This window comes from Lutra lutra, chromosome 13 (genome assembly GCF_902655055.1).
Source record: "Lutra lutra chromosome 13, mLutLut1.2, whole genome shotgun sequence".
NCBI classification, from domain to species: Eukaryota; Metazoa; Chordata; class Mammalia; order Carnivora; family Mustelidae; genus Lutra; species Lutra lutra.
The window spans coordinates 89,913,254-89,932,107 of record NC_062290.1 but is presented as its reverse complement, the minus strand read 5'-3'; the positions used below and the strand labels follow the sequence as shown (position 1 = coordinate 89,932,107).

At 57.6% G+C, this 18,854-nt stretch overlaps 1 protein-coding gene across 1 annotated transcript in view; it reads right to left on the bottom strand.

Moving 5' to 3' along the window:
* The window catches only part of NCS1 (neuronal calcium sensor 1), a 50,762-nt gene that overhangs the window by 18,686 nt on the left and 13,222 nt on the right, over positions 1 to 18,854 (bottom strand). Inside the window, exon 2 of the mRNA XM_047700058.1 lies at positions 8,219 to 8,243. Coding sequence (XP_047556014.1) covers positions 8,219 to 8,243 — 25 coding nt within the window. The remainder of the gene's footprint in view (positions 1 to 8,218; positions 8,244 to 18,854) is intronic.

Here is an 18,854-nt window from a genome sequence, read left to right as displayed (position 1 = left end):
AGAGCTTCCTTCAGATGGCTAGAGAGCCATGGATGTCCCCCTACCCTCTGTGACAGGGAACTGGGGGTCTCAGAGAGGGCCAGAGAGCAGCTCAAGGTTGCACAGATCGTTAGCAGCAGGATCAGGGCTCAGACCCATGTCTCCTGCCTCCCACCCACCCCTCCACCAGCCGGTGGAAACACAAGGCATGCACCCCCCCCAACCACTGTGCCACCCCGTTGTTCATCATTAGAAGGCGGGGGCACCCTGCCTCGCCGGAGCAGAGATGGGGGAGCTGTCCCAGACACCCTGGTTACCCCGACTCCTAATTCACCCTGTGAGTTGTCACAGCTCTGGGCTGGGACTTCACAAAAGGGTCCAGTCCTGAGGCACTGCCTACCCTCCAGCGGTGGGACACCCCACCCCGGCACATGCCCCCTCCCCACTGCCTGCAGGGCACCCGGGGTGGAGGGGGAGGGGCTGTGATGAAGTGCATGTCCAGGACTTTTGTCCCCAGGACGACTGAGCGACGTGACCCCATCCCCCTCCCAGGGCCAGGCCTCAGGTTCCAATAAGCCCAGGTCCCTTCCGCTCTCCTTCAGACATGCAGCCGACAGGAAACCTGCACCAAGCCTGGCCCCATCCTGTCTCGCTGGGAGAGGGACCTCGAGGAATCCCTTCCCTGCAATGCCCCTGAGTTTCCCTGCTGCTAAAATAAGTTACTCAGACCAGCTCCGGAGGCAGGGTTTCCCCACCCCAGCACCTCTGACATTTGCGGTTGGAAGATTCTCGGGGGGGTGGGCTGTCCTGTGGCCCTGGCCTCCATCTGCTAGCTATCCGTAGTGCTTGCCCCCAAGTTGGGACAAAGGTGTCTCCAGACAGGGGCCAAATATCCCCCGGGAGCAGAACCACTCCAGCTGAGAACCACCGAACTAGACGTCCTCTGGGAACCCCATGAGCTAGAGGGGGTCTGGCACCTGAGTCTTCTATGCTCCTGAGTGACAGCTACTACCGGGGCCTACTGAGAGCCAGGCAAATGGCTACGTGCCTTCTAAGCCTAATTTCACCCCATGGTCCCAATGAGCCCAGGAGGCAAGGACGATTGTGCCCATTTTACAGATGGGGAAACTGAGGCTGGGGAAGGTTACATCTTGCCCTGGCTCAGGGCCATCACTCAGCACCCCTTCTGTTCAGCCTTCACTTCCCCTCCCTACCCTGCTGACTCCCACCCACCTTTTCATTCTCAGCTTCTATGTTTCCCTTAGAGACACGCCCCCTGGACACAGAGGACAGAGTCATGCTCTGGGACCACCAGTCCCTACAAGTCAAGTGTCATATGCGGTGGAAAGGAGGCAGGGAAGGATCTTTTTATTTTGTTTATTATTACTAGCTCCATGCACTGAACATGCACAAATTCCATAATATAAGAGAAGTTTAATTTTTTTAGAGTTTAGAGAACTGAAAAGGTAGGGCTCGGGCTTCCCCATTAGACGTGGCTCGATCCCAGGACCACCCTGGACCTGTGTGTGACCCTGGGCAGGTGACTTCCTCTTCCTGAGCCTCAGTTTACCGATCCATGACATGGGAACCAACACAGCACCTGCCCCCAGGCCCTGGGTGAGCTTCGGCAAATGGCAACAGTGTGGTAGATGGCAAAGGACGTCCTAGACATCTGCCGGACGCCAAGCTCCAGCCCCAACCTCTCCCACAGAGCAGAGCCCGAGATGTCACGGACACGGACCCCCCCCCCAGCCTGGCCGCCCTGTCCTGCCAGGTGCCCCAAGGAGCAGGCTCCAGTGTACCAAGACCCCTGATGCCCCGGTTCCATCTACTCACTCAGCCCTGTGCGGAGGCCACACCCATAACAGCCTTAATGGTTAGGATAGTAAATTTCACGTGATATGTATTTCACCACATTAAAAAAAAGTAACTAAAATCATTACAGAATATTCTAGATCGGGTATAAAAATAACAAATACAGACACAGTTTGGTGTAAGACAGCATGCGACATAGAACACAAATCCTACATAATAAGAGTTGTTTATATCCACATAGATCCATGAACTGCGAACACAACTGACCATCATCTGCTAAAAAATGAGCTACTTTTAAAAAGGGTGCTGGTAGGGGTGCCTGGGTGGCTCAGTGGGTTAAGCCTCTGCCTTTGGCTCAGGTCATGATCTCAGGATCCTGGGATCGAACCCCGCATCAGGCTCTCTGCTCAGCCGGGAGCCTGCTTCCTCCTCTCTCTCTCTCTCTCTCTGCGTGCCTCTCCTCCTACTTGTGATCTCCCTCTCTGTCAAATAAATAAATAAAATTTAAAAAAATAATAAATAATAAATTAATTAACTAATTAAAAGGGTGCTGGGGCGCCTGGGTGGCTCAGAGGGTTAAAGCCTCTGCCTTCGGCTCAGGTCATGATCCCGGGGTCCTGGGATCGAGCCCCGCATCGGGCTGTCTGCTCCGCAGGGAGCCTGCTTCCTCCTCTCTCTCTCTCTCTCTTTCTCACTCTCTCTCTGTCTACTTGTGATCTGTCAAATAAATAAATAAAAATCTTTAAAAAATAAAAATAAAATAAATAAATAAAAAGGCTGCTGCAGAAAACGAAACCTTTGAAAAACCAAACCAAACTACAATCACGACTCTCCCTAGATTTGCCTTCTCTTTTGTAAACCGTCCTTAGTTACTAGGACTCATGGAAGCTATTTTTTTATATTAAGTCATCTTTTTATTGAGGCAAGAAGAGGACATTTTGTTCAATCAGTTATCTCGGTACCTGTCGCCAGCCTTGAAATCTTGTTCGAGAATAGGGGTCTTGGCTCCCTGAGGGCCAGAGGCGGGTCTGGAAATCGCACAGAAAGCAACACGGCCAAGCCCGGGAAACAGGCGCAGCGTCCGAGCGCACCGGGCACATGCTCTCCGGCCACCTGAGCACGGGCATTTGACGGGGTTGGCTATGTTGGGGGGCCGGCAGTTCGAGACAGGGTGGGGATAAGAAGAGAAAGTCGCAGACCTGACCAGTGCACTCTTACACGTCTTTGAAAGCCAAAGGAGAAAAGAAACCTGTCGTTTCATAAAGCGGCAAAGGCTGAATGCCACTTCCAGAAGGGGCTTCCCCACTGCGCCAGCCTGGGCTGTGCCTGTGTCCCCTCCTCCAGGGGACGCCAGGCACCTGTCTCCCTCAGCGCTGCCTGCCCCCAGCCCCCCTGCACTGGCCTGGCACATAGCAGGTGCTCAGTAAAGACTTTCTGAGCAGACAACTGAATGGAGAGTGAATGAACGAGTCCTCGTTGTGACACGGGGGTCCGACTCCAGCTCTGCTTCCCATTCTCGGAGGACCCTGAGCAAGGCCCAAAAGCCCCAGCCTGCTAGGACTTTCTGGGATTCCATGGTCTCATTTCCCAGGGAACCCCGCCACCTGGGAGCCAACTCGAGGCCAGGCCACAGCTCCCTGCATGCCCCTCTCCCGCCAGGCCCAGGGTAAACTGGCCTTCTGCAGCGGGAAGGGTGAGGGATAGACAGATACGCGGGAGCCCTTTACCCCCACCCGCCACCAGCGCGGGCCCAGCTGCCTCCGTGGTGCACCTGACGGATTCGTCTCCCATTATCTCTGCAAACAACCCCCTCCCGTGTTGCTCCCCTCGCTGTGCAGATCCTGGAGGAGGATCCCACGCACACCCATGAAGAGGAAGCCTCTTCCTTCCTGCCCTCCCTGCCTCCTCCAGCCCCCATGGTCTTCTGTCTGCTGTCTCTCTGTCCTCCGAGTGATGGCAATTTCACAATCATCCACAAAGGCCTGGGACCTGCCACAGCTTCTTAGCCTGCACTGCGGGTCCTCACCTTCTACGGCAACAAGCCGGGCTCAGCATGTGGACCCCGACACTAGCCTGACCTCTCAGCCTCCAGCCCCCTCCCTGCAAATACAGAGAACCACACAGCAGCGCAGGGCAGGGAGCCCCTGAGATGACCCCGAGGGGCCGCCAGCAGGAGCCCGGTGTGGGCTGAGCCCTGATGAGGCCGGCCTGGGCACCCCATGGCTGCAGGCTGTCCTGTGCTCCTGACAACCTGGGGCCTGGGCTCTCCCGAAGACCTGTGCCCGACCAGCACCAAGGCCCAAGTGCAACTCCCGGCTCTGTTTCTGCTCCCTGGGCGGTCCATGACCAATCATAGAATCATGTAAGAGCCCTGGGCCTGGGCTTAGCCGGAGGAACACGGGGCTCTTAATCTTGAGGTTGTGAGTTTGAGCTCCATGCTGGGTGCAGAGATGACTTAAAATCTTAAAAAAAAAAAAAAAAAAAAAAAAAGGAGGGCACCAGGGTGGCTCAGTGGGTTAAAGCATCTGCCTTCGGCTCGGGTCATGATCCCGGGGTCCTGGGATTGAGCCCCACATGGGGCTCTCTGCTCGGCGGGGAGCCTGCTTCCCCCTCTCTACCTACTTGTGATCTCTGTCTGTCAAATGAATAAATAAAATCTTTAAAAAAAAAAAAAAAAGGAAAAAAGCCCTGGGTCTTGGTTCCCCGCTGCATTGTGGCTACTGAAAGTCCGCACAAAATAAGGGGATCCTAGAGCATGCTGGAGAAACAGAGACTGAGTGGTCAGGGCATGCCTCTCTGAAGAGAGGACCCTGGGCTGGTGATGCCAAGACCTGGGTGCGGAGGGAACAGCAAGGATGGGGAGTTCAGAGGTAGAAATGAGCGTGGTGTGGGTGAGGGTCAGCAAGTGTGTGTTGGGGGGGCGGTGCCCAGTGAGGCCATGGAAGAAGGGGAGGTGAGTGATCCTGGGAAGCCCACGTTTTCCCAGGGAGGGCTGGCGTCAGCACTGCCCCCAGCTGTTGGGTGCCCCAAGAGTTGTCTGGGATGTGAAAGGGCTGGCTGGGGGCTGTGGTGGCAAAGTGTCCTTCCTCTGAGAATGGCTCAAGGCACTTAGGACACAGGAGTTCATCTTACCTGCTTCCTGTGCAAAAGACAGAGGGGACGGCGGGCCACCTACAGTGCTCGTGAACCAGTGACATTCGGGCCAGTTGAGGGAGAATAGAAGGGCTCATTTTGTTTGCCAGCAACAATGGCACTGGCCGCCCAGAGCCCTGGAGGAAACTGATCGAGTGCTATAATCTGTGATCCATTACCAATGTCTGCTGTGGGCACCGGCGGAGAGGGTGGAGATAGGAGTGTCCCTGTTTAACTATCCCCGGGCTAGCTTCACCCTACAGGATTCTAGAACACCACAGTGAGGTGGGTCGGGGACTGACCCAGGAAGGCCAATGGAAAGCACTGAGTCAGCTGTCTCCTAGGCTTGAAGACACCACCAAAATGAACCAAAGGACACATACTTGAGGCCCACAGAACTTTCTGGCAAAGAAAGATCAGTTCTTGTCTTTATAAGCTCTTCAGAGAGAGTCACCCTATGGCAAGGGCTACGTGTCACACGTAGCCCCGGCTCTGTTACAGCAGCCTCCACGACGGCTCTCCAGGGGCAGCCTCTACAGCCTCCCTGCTGTTCCTTGAACGCACCAAGTCTATTCCCCGTGCACCTGCCGACTGCTCTTCCCTGTGCCTGGAACTCCCCTCCACGGCCAAGTCCTTGTCCAGGTTGTAGCTGAAATAGCAGCTTGGCAAAGGAACCAAAGTCACTCCACCTGTCTGGGCCTCAGTTTCCCCATTGTCATAATGAGAAGGGGACTTGGAAGACTGCTCCATGGCTCATAATGATGACGATACTGATGTCATTATTATTAGCACCACTGGCAGAGAGAATGTAACTAGGCTGTGCTCCAGACGGTTTATGTGAATTAGATCATTTGTTCTTTACAATATTCCTATAAAGGTTAACTCTCCAGATGGGAAAACCAAGGTACCGACACGTCCAATAACTTGCTCCAGATTGCTCACGCAGGTCCTGGGGTGTGGGTCCCCAAGCCCGGCGCCCTGGTTCGGAAGCCCATCTGGCTGCTCTGCTCTGCCTTCCCCTGGCGGAAGCACAGCTGTGAGCAAGGCAGGGCCCGGGGGCTCAGGAGCCCCATCTAGGAAATGCTGTGTTGGGACACTCCTCTGGGTGACAGCAGGGAGGAACTGAATGAGGCCACGTCTGAGAGCTCGCTAAGCACACGGCAGCACTGGGAAAGCATCCGCCAGCTCTCCAGGACAGATCGCAGCCCTGTCGGACCCCAGGGCAGCTCCCGGGAGTCACCAGCAATGTACGTGAAGCACGGGACGTGCTTCCTGGGAGCGGAGCACCTGTCGTGGCCGGGGTCTGGGGGCACAGGGGCAAACAGTACAGGGCCCGCCCGCAGGGCCAGGAAAGGAGGCAGGGAGGCTCGCAGATGAGTAACTGTTGCCAGCTGAGTCTGCAGCTGTGCTGGGTCGCCTAAGCTAACCTGAGGAATAAAGCCCTGGGGGTAGGGAGATAGAAGCCAAGCAAAGAGGCGGAGGGGACAGGCGGAGGGGACAGGCCAGGCCAAGGTCAGGAAGGCTCAGGGGGCGAGGTGAGTTCAGGAACAGACAGCAATTCAGGCAGGCCAGGGGGCAGAAGGAGATGATGGTGAGACTGGCAGGGTCAACAGGGTCAGACCACACCCGTCCTCATCCCCCTATAACCATGCCGAAGGAAGGTTTTAAGCAGAAGCCAGACACTGTCAGGTTTTTGTTCAACAATGACTCCTCTGGCTGTCAGGTGGGAAGGAGGGGGATTATGTACAGACGGGGAATCCCAGAGGGCTTCTTGGAGGAGGTGACATGCAGGTGAGCCTCCGGAAAGACTATCTCAGTTGGCCTAGGAAGGTCAGAAAGAAGGGTGGGTAGTTCCAGAGGGGAGATACGAGCAGACAAAGGCCCAGGAAGGAAGGGCGGGGAGTTCTGGAAGGCAGAGCCATAGGGATAAAGACCTAGAAGTAGGAACGTTTCTGGAACGCTCACCTGGGGAAGCGGAGAAGTGAAAATGAGGTCAGAGGCAGATCAGAACCACATGTTGGTCCTCGGATGTAGGGGAGGAAAAGGCGGCGGCTGCTGCTCTCTCCACACGCGCTCCTCCCTTGCTGCCGCCTCCCCCCACTCCGCAGGAGGAACCGGCTCACCATCTGGGTTCTGGCCACTGGGCTAGATGTCCAGCATGGGGGTCAACAGAGCCGGGCAGGGCGGCCACAGCTCCTGCCCTCCACAGCCTGGACTCAGGGACAGGGAGTTGTACGGAGCGGCCCTTAGGGGAGCCTGGCTCTGCACACCCCACCCCCGGAGCTGCCCCAGAATCTCATGGCATGGATCCTTGCAGGCCTGCCACGCCCTGGCTGTGATGGGGGCCCTCTCTAGGCCTCTCAGTTCCCCATCTGAACGGCACACAGAAGACCACCCACCGTGGCTGTCGTCTCTTGGGCATGACCCTGCTATGACCCTCACAGGGAATGTCTTCCCAGTACATCATCATTCCCGTCACACGCACGGGGAAACTGAGGCTCAGAGAATCACTTGAGGCCTGGTCAGGATTCTAGATCCATTTCTCACCCACCCAACTTGCCTGGAAGTTCTCCAGGCTTGCCTCCTCCCCTAGCACCCCCTCACCTCAGGTCTCCCCTCATGTGAGCCTCCCCTGCCAGCTCCACATTCTGCCACATCCCGCAGGGGACCAGGGGACAATCAGCATGCCGCTCCCCTCTCCCCCAGCCCAGGCAGGCATCACTCATCCATCCCAGCCCACATCAACCCCTCACTGCTATACTTTCCCTCCACTCCATGACATACAGCCTCAGAATCCTTCTTAACCCGGCACTCTGGGCAGCCACTACAGACTGATGAGAGCTGGCATCCAAGAGAAAACCTATTTGCCATCCTTGGCCCAGTCTCTCCGATCGCTTTATAGAAAAGGTGACTGAACCCCAGAAATGGGAAAAGACTTCTCAAGGCCACTGGTGACTTAGTGACAAAGCCAGGCCTGGGACCCAGTCTCCAGACTCATTTCTGGTCCTAACCCCTCTCTTTGGTGAGCAGGGCCTGGTGGTCCCCAGAGATGACACACAAGGCAAGGAGTCCCCAACACCCACCTCCACCCCAGTTCAACTGGGCCCTACGCCAGCCCTCTGGGGACAAAGAATCTAAGCGAAGCCTGCGCGGTCTGGCTGGTACGGCAACCACGCTCAGAAGTCCCTCCCCATGCCCCTGTTCTGGGCAGCTGCACTGCTGTCCCATCAGCCCAAAGCCGACAGCCACCCAGGCCTCCCCGCCAATAGTTTGGGGGAAAAGAGCTACTCACCACTGCTGGACTTCCTTCTCGGTAACTGCAAGAGAAAACAGAAGCAGCCTTTTAGCTCTGGGAAGTGCCTTAAGAGACAGGCAGACCCAGGGAACCTCCTTCCTGCCCTCCCCAGCCCGCGCCTACGGCCTACCCACCCATGTCCCCCAGATGATCTGTCCCAGTCAGGAGCTGCGTGTCCAGCCGCCCCAGCAGGGGACAGCACTGGCCTATCCCTCCTGAGGCCGACTGGGCTTCTAGAAGGACTGATAAGAACAGCCTCTTACATGCGGGGTTGTCTCTCCCTGCCGTCCTGGGGGTTGGGGGGCGCACAGGAAAGAGCCTCACACCCAGGCCAGTGTTTGAGATACACTGTCCCCCAATTCTCAGCCCGGGGACAGCACCGTTGGAGAAGGCACCCGGGCGCCTGCCTGCGTGTGGCGGGCCAGGGCAGGAAGGCTGAGCAGCCCCCCTGGGCTCTGGCTGCACCCAGCCCCCGCCCCTCCTCGGCCTGGCCCTCCGGCCCCCCACGGCAGTCAGTTCCAGGTTTTTTACAGGCAAGATGAGAACAGAGCCGTGAACCAAACCTGGGACAAGCCACATAATGTGGTCAAACATCCAGCCAAGCCCAAAAAGTCATTCCTCATTGAACCATGAAACGAACAAACAAAATCCCCCTCTTTTTTTTCTGAAAAGTACTAAATTGGCTCAGGTTGGAACCAAACCAGGGTTCTCTCTAGGATCACAGAATGAGAACAGGTAACCACCTCTGGGCCACACTCACTCTTTGCAGGGGTGACCCTGGGAGAGTGCCTCAGTTTCCCCATTTGTAAAGCAGGAGTCCTAGGACCCGCCACAGGAGCTATGCTGGGAATTCGATCAGAACAGGTGTGAAGCGGGTGTGAACGCTCCTGAGCCCCTGGCCCGCCAATGGGCTCCGCGCAGGCTTGCGGAAGGAACGAATGCAGGTAGAGGTGAACGGATGGACGGGAAGGTGGGTGTTGGGTGGGGGTCAACTGCACAACGGAATGGCAACCTCTTCCCAGGGAAGTGGGAAGGGAGGCCCCACGGGCTATCCCTGAATTGCTGTGCCCAACGACTCGAGGAGGCTGCTTGTCAAACACCCACTCAAAGGAAACCAGTCCCAACTGCCAGATACCAAGTACCCACTGGCTCCGTGCCAGGGTGGGCCTCTGTGCTTTGGCTCAGCCGCCCTGACAACAGGTCCGAGGGAAGACAGCCTTCCTCCACCCTGGCTCCAAATGGGGAAACTGAGGCACAAAGGGGGCCAGGACACGAAGTGAGAGAGCGAGGGTCTGCACTCCATGTGTGGCTTGGCCACCTGATCCACAGCCTGGAACCTGGTGGGCTGTGAATCAGGACCTGGGGGGCCAGCTGGAGGCCCCCCGCCAGGTTCCTCCTTGCACAGCCCAGATCTCAGGCGGAGGAAGAGGCTAGTTCTCGAGTAGGCAGCTGGTAAACAGAGGGCACAGCTATGGTGGGAGGCGCTGATTACTTGGATCAGCCAGACCTGGTGTAAAGAATGCAATTTTCCCAGAGAGTTTTGGCAGAGGGTAGAAGGTGGGAAGGGGGTCAGGCGTGGGGGTGGAGACGGAAGGTGACCTTGGTCTAACCCAGGCTGAGCTGCCCTGGGCTCGTCACCCACACCTGGCAGTGAAGGGCTGCAGGGGCACAGGTGATGCTCAAAGCCGGGACCTGGAGAGACACAGGAACCCCATCACAGCACGGGCAGGCCTTCCGGGCACAGGCTGCGGCGCCGGACTAGGCTGGCTGGATTCAAACCCAGCTCCACAGCTTACTAGCTTGTGTGTCCTCGGGCAAAGTACTTCCCCTCTCTCAGCCTCAGTTCCCTCATCTGTGAAACGGGCTCTTGTGAAAACGACAATGGCTTGATGCTCTTCTGCATGAGAATCCACAGGTAGGGGCGCCTTGTGGCTCAGTCGATGAAGAGTCTGCCTTATGCTTGGGTCATGATCCCAGGGTCCTGGGATCGAGCCCCGTGTCGGGTGCCCTGCGCAGCGGGGAGTCTGCTTTTCCCTCTCCCTCTGCCCCTCCCCGCCTGCTCTGGCACTCTCTCTCTCAAACAAATAAATAAAATCTTAAAAAAAAAGAGTCCCGCAGGTTGGTGGCGGTCCCATTTTCCCAACTAGACTGAGGTTCAGACAAGTCCACTTGCTTGCAGTAACCCAAGGTCACCTTGCCAGGAAATGGCAGGATCAGGACCACCTTTGGAGCCAGGGATGGACACCCAACTGGGTGCCTCTGCATGACCTTGGGTGACCTTGGCATCACGTGACAGAAACAGCACGAGCTGGGTGGTAAGAGTTTGGGCGACAGATCTACTGCTGACCTCTGGCCTCATGGGGCCAGAGAAGGGTCCCCTGGAATCCCCCAGCTCAGAAATTTCCCCCAAGTCCCCAGGATGGAACAGCTGCATGGGGGGAGGGGACACAGTTGACTGCCCCTCCCCCATTGGAATGGTCCCCAGCACCAATCAGCAGGCAGCAGCCCCGGGGGCGGAAGGGAGCTGGGGTGGGGGGCGATGGGCCTACTGATGCTTTAAGGAGCTAATTAACCTTTAGGAAACAGATGAAGCCATCAGGTGTCTCCTGGCACCATGCCAGGGCCAGCAGGTCAACACTGCCTCCCTGCCTGGAGCCACGGAGGGTCCTGGGTGGGGCGGGAATCAGGCAGCCCTATGGGGACCCAGCCACCTACACAAAGCTCCTCCACCAGGGTCAGGAGCCTGGAGGTGACCAGTGTGAACCAGACTGTCCAGGGAGGCAGCCGAGCCAGAGACCTGAGGAAGGGACCCAAGGCCATGGCCAGGAGGAGGTCACTGCCCAGGTCTGTCCAATGCCAGGACCTGCATTCTTACCATTCTCTCTGGGTTCCCAGGAGCTCAGCCATCCCCATGCTACCTTCTCGATTCTTCTCTCAGCACCTGTCCAATGGTTCACTCAGGACGTTTCTTTCTATCAGCTCATTCATTTCACCGACTTGCCTGATCTAGATTCAGTCTAAGCACCAACAGCCATAAAATCACCAACGATATGTGCTGCTCGTATCTTCTCTAACACACGACAGAAACACAACCATGAAGACGACTGTCCTGGATCAAAGCCAGCCTCTCCAATAGTGAAACATCCCAACATCGCGTGCCCCCCTCCTCCCCCACACCGACCTGATGCCGTGGGAGGACGGGGCACCCACAGAGTCCTCCTGCCAGAAATAGTCAACCTGAGTCTAATCATGGGGACATAACCAGACAAATCCAGAAGGCGGGACACTCTACAAGGCAACTGGCCAGGACACTTGAGTCAGTCAGTGGCATGAAAGGTAAAACGAGGCAGGGGATCATTTTGGAAAAAGGGAAAAGGCCATCAAGCACAACCCACAAAGCCTGGATTGGGTCCTCCATCTGGCATTAAAGACCGGCCGCGGAAAACATGATTCGGACCTCGGAGGGAGCTGCACCACGGGCCACAGTTGGATGTCCCGATGACTCCGCTGATTTTCTTAGGGGAGGGAAAGGCACGGACGTGGTGTGGGAGGATGCCCCTTTTCATCGGAGATGTGCCCAGCAGTATTTAGGGGTGAGGGTCAGGATGCCGGCAGCTTCGTGCGGGAGGTTCGGAAATGCACACACACACACACACACACACACACATTTAGAAAGAGAAGCAGCCAGCCCCGGCAAAACGCTGGCCACGGGCGAATCTGGATGAAGGACATACAGGTGCTCCCACACTGTCATCTGAATGTTGCTCCTACTTTCAAAATATAAGGTTGCAGGGACAAGTTTGTCCTCATCAGCCCACAAACCTGGGTGTGCCCCTACCCCACCCCCAGCGCCAGAAGGGCCGGGGGGTGCTGCAGCTCTGACCACCACAGGCACAGGGAGGGAGGGAGGGGTGGGGGACGTCACGGGGTCCCTCTGCTCCACACTCCCCCTGGATACCAGAGTGACATTCCCATGCTCGGGCTTCCCAGCTCCTCCCCGGGGCCTCCATCCAAGTGTGAAATTAAACAGGCGTCCACCCACACCGCACTTGCGCGAGGCGGGTCCAAGCTCAAGGCTCAGGGCTCAGGACAACAAAAGGCTGTCCTCAGGGCTACCGCAGCCCAGCCCTGCCCCCTCCAAGCTCCTCGCTAGCCATCCCCCCGGCTCCTGACCTCTGCACCTGCTGATCCTCTGCCCAAGACATACGTCCTCACCTCCTTCTCCTGGGTAATTCCTATGCCCCTTTCCGATCCCCGCTGGGATGTCCCTTCTCTGCAGAGCCCTCCTGCCCCACCACAGCCCCCCACTGAAGCCCCCCGATGTGCGGGAATCACTGTTTCCCGCCTGGTCTGTCTTCCCATCGGCTCACAGCAGAGAGGGGGACCAGGTGCTGCCCGCCGGGGCCAGCTCAGCAAGGGGGAAGATGGTGACAGACTGGTCTGTGGAAGGGGCTCTGGGGCCAGCCCAGCCAGCACCCCAGGCCAGGGATCTGGTTGTGGGGCCCTGAGCAATGACTCCACATCTCGGAGCCTCGGTTTACACATCTGGAAAGGAGACGGATGACAGCGTCTGCCTTAGAAGGAGAAGGGTATGGAAAGTGCATGTCACGATGTCTGGCATCCAGCAGGCGCTCAACAGTGGCACTTTTTCTTCTCTTCTCAATTGGACGCTAAGTACCCAGAGGTCAAGGCACTTCTCCTGGCATGCCCCAGCATCACCTGGGCACCCGGCCCCATGTCCTGCACACAGGGGGCAGAGAATAAACCCTCCTCAATTATCCCTCGTCACCAAGCCACTTGGCTGCACTGGTGACACACCCTACTGGGTTTCTCACACATGTTTACTTTTACAACTGCCATCGGCTTTGACCAACTTTAAAAACAAGCTGTCTTCCTCCAGCCCTCTCCTGCCTACAGGCCAGGGGGACCCAGGCTCATTAGGAAACCAGTATTTAAAACTGCATGGCTGAGGCGGAGGGAGGTTCTGGGTCCACATCCTGTCTCAGCCTTGTGTAGGCTGTGTTACTCTGAGTAAGTTACTTAACCTCTCTGAGCCTGATTCCTCATTGAAGAATAGGGTATAAACTCCTAGCAGACAGAGGCATGGTGAGGGCTTCTTGAGAGGGAGCTAGAAAATTCCCACCTTAGAGCAGGCACAGAGCCAGGAGGAAAGGGGCCAGGCATCCCCTCTGCTCCCCTCCCATGAACCTCCCTGAGAGGCGGGGGAGGTGGGGAGGGGACCTGCCGGTGGCTGGGTGCGGGGAGGGGGCCCAGCCCGGTGTGGCTGGCTCCCCAGCTGGCTCACTGCAACGAGGCCTTCACCCCCTGTGGTGGGGGTACCTGCTGAGCCCCTCTCCTTGCTGCCTCCCGCAGGAACAGCAGGAACAGTGCTCCTGGGCTGCCTCCCTCGTGCACAGTTCTCGTCTGCCAGGAACGAACACGAGAGAGCCAGTCCCTGGAGCCCAGGATAAATGTTGAGTCTGATTTTGATTTCCCTAAAGCAAAATACCTCTCTCCTGATTGCAGCTCAGCTCAAACACGGCGGGAACAGAAAGCGGGGGGCTGGCTGCCCCCACAGAGGCGCTGGCTGCCGCAGGAGGGATGGCAAGCCTGCCCTGCTCCTTCCCGCCTCTCCAGCCACTGTCCTGTGGCCAGTCCAGGCCCCGTCTCTGTCTCCAGGGACAGAGGCTGTGTCGAGTGCCTGTGTCACCCGTGCCTCCCACCGCCCCGCTGCAGCAAGAGCACCTCTGGTTTGATGAACACAAAGAGAGAAAGTGAGGCCCTTTGGGCCTACCCCCAGCCACCCCTTGTCACTAAACTTGACACTCCGTTAGTGGTGACACCTCTGACCGCTGGGACAAAGAAGTACTCAAAAGCGCAGAGAGAGCTTCTAGAGCTCAGCACCTCTCAGACAGCACCTCGTCAGGCCCCGGGCCTCTCCTTTGCTCAACCTCCAAATACTGGGGTCCCCTGAGTCCCTTTCTCACACGGCAGTCGGGGATGGGGGGCAGCATCGTCACCCCACCCCCCTCACCCCAAGCTCCCCTCCAGCTGGCTCCCTCTAGCTCAACCCCTGCCCACACTTCTCACAGTGGTCCAGGAGCCCCTCATGCTCCACGAGGCCCAAAGGGATTCCCCACCTCAGACTGAACCTCCCCTTCCTGGGGACACCCCTCTTCCTGCTCTATGAGGCAGAAAACACAGGAACAGCCCCCCATTCCAGAGCCAGCCGGGTGTCCCTCACCTGACCCCCCTCACCCGAGCACTGGCCAGCCTCCCACCACCCCCGCAGGCAGCTGCCAACATCCCTAATTTGGAATGACCCTCCCCGGGCACAGCTCAGAGAAGGGAGGGAAGCTGCTGCCTGCCCCTCCCTCCATCCTGGGACAGGCCCACCCCACCCCCCATCTCCAAGAGGGGCAGGCAGTTCCCTATAGGGAAGGCGGCATAGCAGGGCAGGCTTCTGGGACCTGGGTTCCCTGCCGCATGACCTGTCCCTTTTCCTGTCTATGAGAGAGGACATGGACCCCCCCCCCCCCCCGCCCTGCACACAGCAGATGTTACCTACAGTGCTAAGGGCTGGGTGAGCAGACACCCACTCTCCCCCAGCCTCCAAGGGCCACACGCATCCCAAACCCCAGACCATTACCCAACAGACTCATGTATGCGTGGTTGAAATATGCTGGTTCCCATGGGGACAGGGACCTAAGGGGTCCACATTGGCCATAAAGCTCTCCATAGACTCTGGAGAGCTCCAGCCCCCAGCTCCCACACCCCAGGAAGTGACCCGCAGGCAGCCAGCGGATGGTCATGGACCAACACCCCCACTGCAGGCCCTGTGGCCCAAGGAGCAGCAGGCCACGGACACCCACCAGGAACAACGTGGAAATAGGAGGGTGGGCACGGGCCCTGGGCCAGAAAACCAGGGCCAGGTGTTGTGCTAAGGTGCTAGGAGCACTTGACTGAGGGTGGAATAGGGTGGCGGGGGGTGGCGGGCTCCTCGGCAAGGAGGAGCCCTCGGGGACAGCTGCCTCGGAGATCAGATACAACCAGAGAACAGACACAGGAGCGGATTCTCGCTCTGGGCCTCCTCTAGGGTGGGGAGAGAGACAGCCCCCCGCCCGCCCCTCTCCTGTCTTCCATAAATGCCCAGCTGGAGGGAGCCAGCCTGAGCTCATCAGAAAGGCAGCTGGCTTCCCGCCCGGAATTCCAGGGCGCTCCAGGCTGAGCGGGGTGCTGCGGAAGCCCCTCTAGCTGACCCAGAAGGAGTGACTTCCCCAGGGCCCTTGACCCCCACCCTCCCCCACACCCTCAGCCCTCTCCTCTGGGCCCCTGCCCACCCTCCCCACCAGTGGTTAACCCAGCCTCCTCTCCGTGCTTTCTCCACCCTCACCAGCTGGACCCACAGCAGTCCGCGGGGACACATGCGGCAGGGCCTCGACTGCTGTGCTCATGCCGGACCCCGAACCTTCTGTGCGGGCTCACCTGAGGGGACTTGTGGGCATCAGGCTGCCATCTGCAGACACGCCTGGACCGGATCTGTGAGCCGCCGCTGCAAGGCTAGACTGTGCAGAGCCCTCTGTGCACAGCATTGTAAAGCCTCCCAGAGCCCCAGGGGTCATGGCTCCGGCCAGAGCTAGGCCGGCTGCCCACCCCTCACCCCTCTGCTCCGGGGACCGACTCGGGCTGACTGGCCTGCAGCCCTCGAAGCTGGCCTCTCTCCCACCTCAGGCCTTTGTGGGGACAGGCCCACCGGCTACCTAGCTCTGCTGTGTGACCTCAGGTTATGTATGCCCCTCTCTGAGCCTTGAGCTCCCCTCCCTCTCATGGAGCTGCTGTTGGAGCCAACCAGGGGATACAGGCCAAGATCGCTGAGCTCAGTATGTGACGAGTGACACGGAGACTCGGACTATCACGATGACAGCCACAGTATTAGAATAAGATGTCAGGGGTCTCACTGCCCCTGCGGCAGCTGGAGAGAGCTTGAGAAGATGCAGCCTGCTAGGGCGAAGAGGGGCGATGATGGGAAATGTCCTCGGGCATAGGCAGAGGCCAAGCCCTCAAGGGGACCAAGCCGTGAGAGCTGCTCAGGGCTGCTCAGATCCCAAGTCAAACGCCCCTGCTCCTTCCTGACCCCTCAGGACACTCCCAAGCCCTAGAATGGCACCAGTGCTATTGGCTGTGCTCTTGGGTTGCTTCAAGCCCTGTGCTGACAGCTGGGGGGAGGGTCCCTGCCACCCACCACCCCTAGCTGTTGGAAGAAACTGAGGCTTCCCAGAGGGAAAGGCACTTGTCCAAGGTCACAGTCAGTGGTGAAGGACTGGAGGTGGGCACCCAGCTCTTTCTGACGCTGACGCCCATCCTCAAGAAGGCTTTAGCCTGGAGATGGTCGTCCCCAGGGAGGGGGCCACCGCTGAGCCCCGAAGGCCATGGCAAGCCCTTGCTGAGCACCTGCAGTGGGCCAGGCCTTGGGTGCCTGGGGTGTGAGGTCCCTGGTCCAGCAGGGAGTGGCGGCTCCTGCCCATCAAAGTGCCCCTTGCTGGTCCGCGCCCCGAGAACCAGGCTCCAGGCACCACCTTTCTTTCTCCTGGACGCTGAGACCTTCCCACATTTAGATCTGCCAGCAAAAGCGTGACGTGTGTCTTTCCACTCGTGTCTCAGTTTTCTCATCTGACAAATGGGGTAAGAATGTTCACTCCCACTGGCTCATGGGGAGGAGAAAGGGCTTGGTCCCTGGAGCGGGGGCAGAGTCTCAGGAAGCCACGGGAAATGAGGTGTATTTCAAATCATATGTTCCAGCTCAAATATTCCCCCAAGTTTTGCATTCTGCTCCGTCATTTATACGCATTTATTTTACCCTAAAAATAAAGTTATAAGATGCATTGATTTTAATTTCTAAATAGGTTAAATAACTTTCCCCCCTAAAATTCTTAAACGTGCAGAGAGATGTACTCTGTCTTGCAGCTTCCAGGGACGAAAAAGTCTCTGTTTACTTAGCATTGACTGCGTGCCCACCTGCGCTAAGCACGCGGCATGCGTTAATCTCACTCAGAGCCCGAGCGACGCTGTGGGACAAGGACTTTGCATCCCTCCTGCTACAGATCAGGAGACGGAGGCTTCTAGAGGTGAAGCCACTTGCCCAAGGACCAACGTCAGTCTGCACTGAGGCTGGGACCAGAACCAGGGTCCATGTGAGTCCAGAACCTGCTGGCAAAGGACAGCACCTCTCACATCACACAAATGCATTCTGGGAGTTACTTTCCTGCCTGCCTCCCGAACGGCATCACCTGGGGCCCTCCAAGAGGCACCAAATCTTTGGCTTCCCTGACTCCCCGGCAAAGGGCCACTGGGGCTGGGAAGCAAAGGTTCTCGGTATCTACTTATCGATTAACAACTTGCTTTGGCCGAGCGACCCAGACCCAGGGACGCTTCCAGATTCCAACCCCAGCCCTCCCATGTTCCAGCTGTGGGACACTGGACAAGTCAGTTCACCTCTGAGGCCCAGTCTCCTCATCAGGAGATTGAGGATAAAATCAACCCGGGCTGCATACACAGAGGAAAGCCTGGACAGCAGGACAGTTCTCATCTTTCTGCCTGCCTGGATTCTCGATTTTGGTCTTTCCTCGGTGGCCCGGACTCCATGGGGTGGGATCTGTGTCTGCCTAAGTCACAGCCATAAAACAATCTCCAGTATGCAGTAGGTGCTCAATGCGCATCTGTTCTTGGAGAATGCATGTGTGTGTGTGTCCTGCTTGTTCGGGGTGGGGAAGTAGACGCACCTGCTTTTACTTTCTAGAACTCAAGGTTATGCCTCGTGGCTAATAAGTGGGCTTGTCCTGAGGCTGTACTCTTAGGCACTCCTTTTCTCTCTCTCTCCTACCCACCTTTCCCTGCTCATTCTCTCTAAAAATAACTAATTAATTAATTAATTAAAAGGGAAGGGAAGGGAGAAAAGAAGGACGGAGGGACGGATATGGGGTATCTTTACCCCTTCATTCATCCAGTAATTGCTGAGCAGCCTATGGGCCAGGCCCTGAGCTGGGCTCCGGGGACACAGCACTGACCCAGACACAGGTCCTTGCGCTCTGAGTCTCCGATGAGGAGAGACGGACCCAAGCACACAACAGCCCCGCCATCTAACTACATGTGTGAAGTGAGATCCTGACCCAGTCAGGGGGTCAGTGCTGCTCCCTGGGGAAAAGGGCACGGGGACTGACATTGAAAGGATGGGCGGGCCTCAGCAGGTGAAGAGGAAGGGAGAGGGCTTTCCAGAGATGACCCACAGTGTGGTGAGCTCAGGGGACCACGAGAAGCCACAGCTTGCTGGGACAAAGGACTGGCCTAAAGAAGCAGAACATGGTCTAGGCAGATGAGGCACAGTGAGGGCCCCAAAGGTTAGCAACTGCTACTATTACTAATAAAGATATCACAGCACCTAGAGACAAGATGAACAGAGCCACTAACACGGGCACCTTGGATGGGGGAGGGGTGTGAGGAGCCCCATCCTGGGGCATGTGGCATCTGCCTACCCCAACATCCCCTCACTTCCCTCCCTCATCCCCAGACCTGGGAGCAGGTGGGGACATGCTGGGCTGGTCTCCATCCCAGCTCAGGCAGGAGCCAGCTCAGTCAC